Source organism: Tetranychus urticae, chromosome 1 (genome assembly GCF_039701765.1).
Source record: "Tetranychus urticae isolate SD_2017Ah chromosome 1, NJAU_TeUrti_SD_1.0, whole genome shotgun sequence".
Classification (NCBI taxonomy): Eukaryota; Metazoa; Arthropoda; class Arachnida; order Trombidiformes; family Tetranychidae; genus Tetranychus; species Tetranychus urticae.
In genome coordinates, this window is record NC_142958.1 from 15937270 (window position 1) to 15947974 (window position 10705).

General features: G+C 33.8%; 2 protein-coding genes across 4 annotated transcripts; one reads left to right on the forward strand and one right to left on the reverse strand.

Annotated features, from left to right (window-relative positions):
• The first annotated feature begins 385 nt into the window (after positions 1–385).
• Positions 386–3032, forward strand: LOC107370288 (sodium-dependent glucose transporter 1A). The gene is made up of 4 exons (XM_015938282.3): positions 386–851; positions 964–1122; positions 1581–2111; positions 2419–3032. Exons 1-4 carry the CDS (start codon positions 641–643, stop codon positions 2970–2972), a joined length of 1455 nt encoding a protein of 484 aa, XP_015793768.1. The 5' UTR covers positions 386–640; the 3' UTR covers positions 2973–3032.
• On the reverse strand, positions 2997–8750 carry LOC107370287 (ATP-binding cassette sub-family C member 1). 3 transcript variants are annotated; one of them, XM_015938281.3, is made up of 11 exons: positions 8592–8750; positions 8337–8516; positions 8127–8252; positions 7828–7965; positions 7615–7746; positions 7052–7540; positions 6524–6982; positions 6306–6452; positions 4663–6213; positions 4176–4604; positions 2997–4021 (listed from the first exon to the last, which is right to left on the reverse strand). In XM_015938281.3, exons 1-11 carry the CDS (start codon positions 8625–8627, stop codon positions 3242–3244), a joined length of 4467 nt encoding a protein of 1488 aa, XP_015793767.2. In that variant the 5' UTR covers positions 8628–8750; the 3' UTR covers positions 2997–3241. The 3 variants fall into 3 exon arrangements, with proteins under 3 accessions (XP_015793767.2, XP_025018251.2, XP_089122671.1); XM_025162483.2 differs by lacking the exon at positions 6306–6452; XM_089266545.1 differs by lacking the exons at positions 6306–6452; positions 6524–6982.
• Positions 8751–10705: the final 1955 nt, after the last annotated feature.

The following is a 10705-nucleotide window of genomic DNA, read 5'->3' on the forward strand; positions in this document are numbered from 1 at the left end:
TCTTTTTTATCGATGAGCAATGATGATGATCTTTTGATAGGCAGGAATAAATGATCATCTCTCTGACTAAAGTGCATTATCGTTAATAAATGTTGATCAAGAACTTCTCACAACCCTAATCACTGTTATTAATAGCACCACTTAGCATCTTTTTATTTGGTAATCTGTATGCTACTTTAATCAGTGAACCAGAAAAACCAGAGATGCTTTAATTAATTAAAATGAAGTGATAATAACAAAATAAACATGATACTCCATTGACAACTTTCTAGTTGATTATCATCTTCAATCTATCAAAAGTATTTCTACTTAGCAGACTCCTCCTTTTCACCAGAAAAAAAAGACGATCACCATAATTTTCAAGAAGATTTTATTATTGTTGACTTGATTTCACTTCAAGTTATCACTATTTATTGTGTTTAATTGTGGCCTTATTAAGATTAACTTGTAAATCTAAATTGTGTCTTCACTTTGTACCATTGTAGTGTTGATCAGTCAACGGCTACTAGTTGTTTAGATTCTTAATTATGTGAAAAAGTCTCATTGTTTCTCAGCCTAAACACCATTTAGAGTTTTGCTTTTCAATCTAAACTCTGTAGTCACACATTAATCTCATCAAGTTTTGTTTTTGTTTTAATCAATGGCTTCTCTTTTGGATGAAATTAAAGCCAATAAGGTTAAATTTTCGCGAACATGTTTAGTCTATTTTGCTTTCCTTGGTGTTGGCTGTGGCATTTCAATAACAGGACCAACTTTACTTGATTTACAAATAGCTGTCAACTCTACTTTATCTGAAACATCACGTATTATCCAAGGAAGATCTGTTGGCTATGCTTTAGGTTCCATTATTGGTGAGATTCTGATGTTATTCAATTTTCCATTTCATCGACTCCTTACCAATTATTGTCTCTTCAACCATCTAATTACTTTCAATACTTTTATTACCATTCACTTAACCATTAGCTGGTTTCCTTATGGAGGCATTTAATGAGCAACTCGTTATGGGTGTTGCTGCCCTTATCAACGGCATTGCATTATCAATTACAGCCTGGAATCGAACACTTTGGGGAATCGTGATCACAATGTTTGTCAATGGCCTTTCAATGTCTCATGTTGATACAGGTAGGATGAAATTGAAGCGCTAGAAAAGCGTAAGTTTAACAATTGTCGCTCATGAAAGAAGCTCAATTCAATCTTTCACATTTAGATTACTGATTGTTACTGCTGTTAACATAGATTTTTATCGTAAAATGTGAGTTTTCAAGAGCAATCGAGTTTGTTGTAATCGAGGTTGAATCTATTGAGATTGAATTACAAAATCAAAACTATTGGAGCTTTTTTCAAATTAATTTGCCTCAAATTGTCAGTTTTAATTTTAATAAACTTGTAAAAGTGCAAATGATTGAAACCTTGAGCATTTATCAAATCAACTCAGACAGACGTTTGCCTCAAGTTGACTGTTGTTGGTGTTGCTTGGAAATCATTAATTTCACTGTAAAATCCATTTCTTTTTCCCTCCAAACTGGCAAGGTTAATTTGAGAAGCTGATTTCATTCATTTTTCTTGATTAATTTCGATAGGAAGCAACGTTTGCATTTTACGTTACTGGGGTCGATCAAGTGGAAGCTTTCTTCAGATCCTTCATTTCATGTTCACCACTGGAGGCTTGATTGCACCCTTACTGGCGAAACCTTTTCTCCTTGAGCGTCCAGAAGAAGATGAGCCTATGGAATCAACCTCCAACACTTCATTATCCACAACTCTCAACATGACCTTAGCTAATGTAACCAAAGAATACTCACCCGATGATGTGCTGGTTCAATGGCCTTTTACAGTCATTGGACTCATTTTCATTGTTGCCTCGATTGGTTTTATGGTGTTTTACTTTTTCGTTCCCTATGAGACCAACAATAATAATAGTGCGAACTGTGATGGTCAAAAGACTGAACGCAATGGCTCAAGAGGAGATGCAGATAAAGGAGAGACAATGAAATTAGATAGAGTCCAATCGAGTGGATATGAATACAATTTTGATTTCAAAGTGAAAATGCTCATAATTGCAATAATTTCTGTGTTCACTCATATTTACTTTGGCATTGTTATCTCATTTGGTAAGTATGAAAACAAACTCTATCCATAAATCATTTTGGATGGCAAACTGTAGTTTCGCTCATTGTATTTAGATGGATCATGTATCGATTGATGCTTTTGTTGAACATAATTACATTTAGGTGACCTTTAGAATCAAGTTTATCAGAATTGTTCTCAATTCTGTAATTTGATGTTTACATCATGATCATTATCATTAAGAAAACACTATTTACAAGATGCATTTACAAGCTGTTAGAGTCTCTATTCTTGATATGAATTTTAATCGATGATTTTTTTTCTAATTCAATTGTTTACCTTTTGAAATAGCCAATTTATTGCCAACTTTTGCTGTTAAATCAGCTCTTGCAATGACGAAAGGTGAAGCCGCTTCATTGATGACTGTGTTTTGGACTACAACTACTCTTTATCGGATTCCAGTCATTTTTTTGGCCAATTACATTTCTAATACAGCATTGATTCTTATTCATGTAATTATCATGGTAATGAGCACAGTTTGTTTAACCTTTCTTGGTGAAAAATATGTTTGGGCCATTTACTTGTTCACTGGTACAATGGGAATCGGTATTGGACCTGTCTTTGCAGGTGTTTTGGGTTACCTTCAACAATATTTTGAAGTAACTGGTAGAATAACTTCCCTTTTCATTGTTTCAGCCTGTATTGGTGAGTTTCTTTATCCATGGATAATAAGTCGCTTCTTGGAAGCGCATCCATCGGTATTTTTATATGTGATGTCGATTTGTTCAGTTATTGATTTAATTGCATTCATAGCTGCCTATCTTTTATGTAATATTGTTGTTAAAAAGTATACAGCATCGCAACCAACCAAAGTTATTACAAACCAAAGTGAACAAAAATTTTAAGTCAACCACCAAATTATCATAACATTAAGTTGTAAATAAACCATTTTATTGAAAGGAAAATGTTTCTTGATTATTTAATTGTATAATAAATATAATGATTGGAAAAGTTTTCAAAACTGATAACATGATAACACGGTTAAAATATACATACATATGTATGTATTTTTATAAACAGCGTATGGTTAAGAATTATTCAAAAGGTTTTAAAGAGTCGATTGGATGAGATTAAATTTCCAAACATAATGATATGTTGTTTACAGGGGCTTACATCAAACAAGTTTGGCATCTTTAGCCATACTATAAAATACAGATTTATCGTTTTTCAAAAGATTTTCAGGTGAATCGTGTTCGATGATTTGGCCTTTATCCATCACGATAATTTTGTCATAATCTAAGATTGTATTTAAACGATGGGCAATTGTAACAATAGTACAGTCTTTGAATTGTTCCCTAATTGTTTGTTGGATCAATTCGTCTGTTTCTACATCAACAGCTGCAGTCGCTTCATCAAGAACAAGAATTTTAGATTTTCGAAGCAAAGCTCGTGCCAAACAAACAAGTTGCCTTTGACCAACACTCAGATTATCACCACCTTCAGTAACTTCATGGTCCAATCCATTGTCCAAAGAAGCTACAAAGTCTTTTAGATTAGCTTGTTCAATAGCATTGTATATTTCATGATCAGCATACTTTTCAAATGGATCGAAGTTGCGTCTAAATGAACCAGAAAACAGTACAGGATCTTGAGGTATAACTGTTAGTCGCGAACGAAGATCATGAAGTCCTAATTGAGTAATATCTTCATCATCAATTTTAATAGTTCCCTCAATGGGTTCAATCAATCGGAATAGAGCTAAAGTTAAAGATGATTTACCAGCACCAGTTCGTCCAACAATTCCAACCTTTTCATTAGAGTTTATGCAGCAAGTGATTTCTTTCAACACCAAATCAAGACCAGGTCGATATCTAGTTGAATATTTGTTGAAGGTTATATTACCTTTAGATGGCCAGTCTTTTTGTGGTCTATGCGTAGGGTTAATCCATGAGGCCTAAAAATGAACAATCATAAATATGAGTAAGTTCAGAGCTAATTGCTATCTGTATTCACTAATTAAAGCAGTTTTATCTGCAAAATCGAGTCATAACAAGAACGAAATTAGAGACAAAAATCTGACTAATTAAAAATCATAACCAAATACTCACTTCAACAGGTAGTTTGGTGTATTCCAAGCAACGCTCAACTGAGACCAAATTATTTTCAATATTGGAGAACGCATGAACCAATGTACTCAAAATACCTGTTATTTGAGACGCATAACTCAAAGTAAACGCAGTTTTGCCAGGGCTCAAGCTTCCGCGAGCATTTATTGCAAAAATCACTGTTGATGTCACAATAATATTACCAAGAAATTGGAGTCTAATTGCCAGCCAATGACTAGCAGCAAGATTAGCTATAGATGTACTATTGTTTACATCGACTAATTTAAATATTTTGTGAGTGAATCTATCTGTTGCTTGATATGCTCTAATTGAGGATGATCCTGTGACGGATTCAGATAAATGTGAATAAACAGGTGATCGAGTAACTCCGTCAATTCGCTTTAGTTGTCGTGAACTTGCGATGTATACTTTCTGAAATAAGAGAAAAAGAGATTAGATACTTGCAAATTGAGTGAAAATTATTTGTTACCTGAATAAAAATGTAAACTACTCCAAGCACTAAAAGTACTATTAACAAGAGAGGAGTTTCCATGGATATAACTATAATCGCAGCAATTGAACTGAATAATTGATACACAAGAGTATTCAAAGTAAAACCGATTGATGTGTCAGCTGCATCAATATCCGCTGAAAATCTGTTTAAAATCCGTCCTGTTGGTGTTGAATCGAAGAATGACATTGGAGCTCGAATTAAACGTGATAACATTTTCTCATGAATCCAGCATGCACCATTAATGACTGAAATACTTAGTACCATTCTGCTGACAAAAGTCAGGATAGTTTGACCAGTACCCAGAAAAGCATAGGCTATAAGACGCTTATTACGCAAAGCCGTATTATTGGAATTGAAACGATCCAGAGAATCCTCTGACCAGGCAGTTAGCCACAAATTTGACCCAACACCAACCAAATGCAATGCAGCAATAAATATTAACGTGGCTGCACAAGCTTTCACTCCGATAACCATGAAATAGTCAAAATAAATTTTGCTATTTACCGACCCAATTTCAGTATTTTCAGCTACAGTGAGTTTAGATTTATCATCTTTTGAATCAGGTTCCTCTTTTTTCGAGACCACACTTGAACTTCGAATTAAACTTGAACGTGATTTGCGACGACGAATGGACGACGTTAATGAACCACTGGTAGATACAGATCTGGTCAGTGATAACTTTTTCTCAATTTCAGGATCTAAAGCTTTTACAAAATCTTTTTCTTCAGGATCTAATTCCTCTTCTCGTTCAGTCAAATATTGTACGATGTAATCGAAAAATTCACCCTTTTTGGCCATCAGTTCACTATAAGTTCCGCTTTCGTAAATTTTTCCATCTCTCAAAACAACAATCTCATCGACTTGTGGTAAAAATGTGATTCTATGAGTGACCAAAAGTCGAGTCTTATTTTTAAGCATGCCTTTTGGTCCAATAACTTGATCAAACAAATGTTTAGCAACGTGAGCATCAACAGCTGAAAGTGGATCATCAAAGAGATAAATGTCTGAATTCGAGTAAACTGCTCGAGCAATTGAAATACGTTGTTTTTGTCCACCAGATACATTGATTCCTTTTTCACCAATTTCAGTCAAATCTCCACCTGCTAATATCTTCAAGTCTGGTGTTAAAGCACAGGCTTCAATAATTTGATCATATTCATCTTCCAAAAAAGGCTCATTAAACAAAATGTTGTCTCGAACTGTCGCATTTTGAATCCAAGATGACTGAGGCACATAAGCCAATTCACCGTAAACATTTACAAAGCCATGTTGCTTGTGTAAGTCACCCAGAAGAGCGGACAATAAACTAGATTTACCAGACCCGACAATACCAACAACAGCAACTAATTTTTTCTTTTCAACTTCTAGGTTTATATCTTTAAGGGTTGGTTCTTCATCAGGAGACCAGGAAAAGGTTGCATTCTTAACTTTTATTGGTGTAGAAGAATCAGAATCATGACGAATAGATTCAAAGTCAAGTTCATCTTCAGCAAGAAATTTATTTATTCTTTTGAGGGAAACCATAAACTGAAAAATAGTGAAATAAAAAAAGAAATGAATTAAAAACGCTTCTACATTGATATTTATAATTGAAAATTTGACACTACTTCAATACTTACACTTGCTCCATAAGTTACAACAATAGGAAGCATACCCAGCGGCATATTAACAAGATATACTAATGAAATTGATACAAAGGCTTTATTTGCATCAAGGATATGATTTTTATCAATTAATATATAAGTTGTGAAGGAAACGACTGTAAACTAATCATCAAAAAATGAAGAATGACAAAACGATTTGTTAGCATTAACATTTTAAGACTGAATGATCTTACCAGAAAAGGTATCGATGTAAAAGCAATCGAAATTCCTTCCATCCAAATTGCTTGAGATTTCAAATATTTGATTTCATTACGTCTTATTGCTGCAATTATATCACCAAAAGCGCCTTCCCATGCATATAATTTGAGAAATTTCATCCCGCTCAAAACTTCAGAGATTAGTTTTGCTCGAGAGTCTTTTTCTTTCATCAGAGTATGTTGACATAATCGGTATCGAGTTGAAAAAAAATAATTGAAAGGGGTAAGCAATGGTATAACTGATAGTCCTATGATTGATGAAACACCTAACTGTCTCCATAACAAGTAAATAGTAATCCCAAGTTGGAATGGTGCTGACCACAAAATGTTGACAATATTTACATAGTCCATTACACGTTGAGCATCAACAGACAATATATTGACCATTTCACCAGTTGAATAACCACGTCTTCCGAGATTCGAAAGCTTGAAAGTCTAAAAATATATTAATATAACTAAAAACAATCACTAAAAATGCAAGAATAAAAAACACGACTTATTTACCTTTTTATAAATTTTTGCAACGAGCGCTGACCTCAGGCGTATTGACGTTGTTTGTGTCCAAAACTCGGATTGTGAGTCGAAGATTGATTGTGTGAGTGATGAAACAAACATAGCAATTGCGATAATATAACCTTTCCATACTGGTTGATCAGAGACGGCAAATGACAATAAAGCATCCAATAATTGTGGACTAGCAAAAACCAGTAGACTTGAAAAAAGCTTGCATACGGCACCAAGAAGTAGAGTTGGCCAAAAAGATTTTAACAAAATCTTCAAAATGTTCACTTGATTCTTCTTCTGACCATCTTGATTGAATTTTGCTTCAACAGCAGTGATTTTCCTTTCAATGGCTAAAGATGTATTTTCCTCGCTCAGGTTCCATATATCTGATTCTTGGAGAGTCTTACGGTAACCTCGAATTGCCATCGAGTCAAACCAGGAGAAAAATAATCTACCGATGAACGATGAACTCTCGTAAGGGCATTCATTCTGCACAAATTAAATTTATATAGATATGTTAATTAACATCAAGTATTAGACCGATGATAAAGCATTCTATTTACCTCAATTTCTTTAGTGAATATTTCTCTTTTCGTATCAGGAAAACAACAAAGAAACAGTTGACAAAGTATACCAGAGGTTTGTAGTGATTTGTTGATGATATCAGTCTTGTCAAATGACCAAATGAATTCATCCTGCCAATTTTAAATATTGAGATAGTCAATTAATTAGAAAGATGTATTTAATTGGATAATTAATTAAATCTGAATACTTACATGATGGTTCAAAGTAACTATTAATGAATAAAAGTTGAATACAGAATAAATAGTCATAAGAAACCAATAAATGGTCAATGAGACTGGAGTGTGAACTCCTTTGAGTCGATAATACCAAATAAGCCATAATGCGAGAATCTATACGAGACGGGTTTAGATTAAGCATACAAGATAATCAGAATAATATGAATGAGGATTAAACACTAATTATAAAAGAAGCATTAAAGGAGATTAATAATAACTAATAACATAACACCTGTTTGGCGTTTATCAAGTCTAGACACTTTAAGACAACTTACATATGTTGAGAGCTTAATAGATGGAGTTACATAAGCAGTTGGATAGACAACTTGATCATTTTTTATTTCAATCAAAGAATCAATCAATTCGTAAATGCTCGATATAATGAGGATTGAACCAATAATCTTGGAATTAATTGAAAAGAAAAGTAAAAAATGTGAAGATTAAATTAAAATCTTGAATCTTAACTGTAAGTTGTTTATACTCACTAATTTTGAAATAACTAGTAAAGTCCATGGCAGTTTTTTGCATGAATCTGTTGATTTTAAAGATGAAACTGAAAATGGTATTGAAAGGTAAATGAAGAGTGAAATGATCCAAAGTAAAAAGGTGTCACAGAAACAAGGTGAGATTACAAATGAATCGGAGTTCCATTGTTCAATCAAATCCTGTTTAATTCATTAAACAAAATTATAGTTATTTAAAATAAAACTAATCTGAGTCAACAAATAAAAATTATTCACCGATGAATTGTAACCACAATATCCTGTAAGCACCATGATGGAACTCGATTTAGCTAAATTAATATGTCACAAGTTACAACAACAGTCATGTTTTTCCTCCGACCAAAGCTTTTAAATATTTTTACCTAATATTGAACTTGTTTAGATCACCGAAGGTTAGACGAAAATTTTTAATTATTCAAGCATTGGTTGAGCTAAGGCTTCGGCCGCTCCTCCAATAGATGGCTCTGATGTTTTCGTTAAAATAAGAGTGATGTGCAGGTCTGGAAGTGCCAAATTACCTGAATCAGATATTAAATGTGGAAATGAGTTCCCGGTCTTTTCATGTTTTAAAGGTCTTATTGCAAAAACTGTTCAATACTTTTATAAGGACGAGGACAAAAAGAATAGGGAAAACGGCCTAGCTAAATTTTCGTGGCTAAGACACATTTGCTAAACTAAATTTTAATGCAAAATCAAAATATTGGGATTATTTTTTGATATTCGAAGCCGTTTTCGAGAAAATGACCTTAAATTTTTTTTAATGTAAAACAAACTATTTTGGCTTGAAATCATCATGGTGATCTTGAATATTAAATCTGATTTTCGATATGTTGTGCAGTGGTGTAAATAACTCGAAAAAAGTGCATAAAATGAATAAAATCGTAGGTAATGATAAATTATACCTGAAAATATGTATAACACCGTATATGAAGCCAAACAGAAACTAGATTTTATTACTCTTTATCATGAGAGTTTATTATTAATGAAGAAAAATTTCAAGAAAAACCAGCAAAACTGGGTTACTCCTGACATTGTTAAATTCTATAACGGAAATTGATCTGCAGGTCCAAGAAACAGTTCAGTTGCCCTCCAATAGAAAGCTCTTATGATGTACAACGTGACAAATGGAAACCGAACGTGTTCGAAAAAATACTTTTTAATGAAAACTTGATGCTACATAGGTGTTTTTGGTATCAAAATGTAGGGAAAAAATAGCAGCGTTAGTGAGTAATGTTTTCAAAATGGCCACCATCACTTTGCATGATGCATTCGAGTCTGCGCAAAAACCCATTGATGACATTTTGGCGCATTTGCTGCGTAGCTTTTTTCTCTGCTTGTTCGATTGATTTTTGAAGTTCTTTCGCATCTTTAGGCTGTTTTGCGTAAACCTGATCTTTCATGAAATCGAGGGTATCCAAGGCCAATAACACGTTCGCCGAAGAAAGAATGTAAAGTTGAAAAAACCTGGCTGGTTCTGTGGGGTGTGGCATCATCCTGCATGAACCAGTGGGTGTTCTTGAATCCTTTCCTTCGAACGAATGGGAGAAACTTTTCCTTAAGTAAAGCATCATAACTTTCCCCTGTAACTGTGTTGGTAAACATTTCTATCTTTAGAAAATCGCATATTCTGCTTGTTCACGTAATTATCGAGGTAGAAATGGCTTTCGTCAGAAAAAATAACGTTGTCAATTTCAAATTATTAGCATGAATCATCGGAACTACCTCCCGCGCGAATGCCAGCCTCTTTTCTTTGTGTTGTTCTTCCAGTCTATGTCGCACTTGAATTTTGTATGGATGGAGCTTCAAAAACTTTGTTAAAACAAGGCGAAAGGTTTCTCTGTTCAATTCAAAAACAGCAGCAGCCATTCGAATGGATGCATTGGGATTTTTTTCAAAATAATCCTCAATGACGTCTAATGTTTCTAGTGTTGTAACGCTGTAAGAAGGACCCGGATTCGATTCACGCCTATCATCGAGAGTTGCATGTTCTAACCACTTATAAATGGCTCTGAAACAGTAAGGATAAAAGTAATTAATAAGAGAGAAAAAGCTGTTTGAAATTTCAAAAAAATTTCCTTACCTTTTGAGTGATGAATCAGAAGGAAGGTTAGCTTTTCCAAACTTCGTATGCATCGCACTAAATGCTGCAGTAGTCGATTTTTCTTTTGTATAGTATACCTCTATTAGGAAAATCTTCTGGTCGACCGTTAAATCAGACATAATTATCACAAAAAATAACAAAAATGCTGCCAACACACGCTGCGTTAACTTATTTGTTTGAAAAAATAACCGAAAGACTGCACTAGTAGCGGAAACCGCGGTCAGATACGTTCAGTTCCCATTTGTCACCC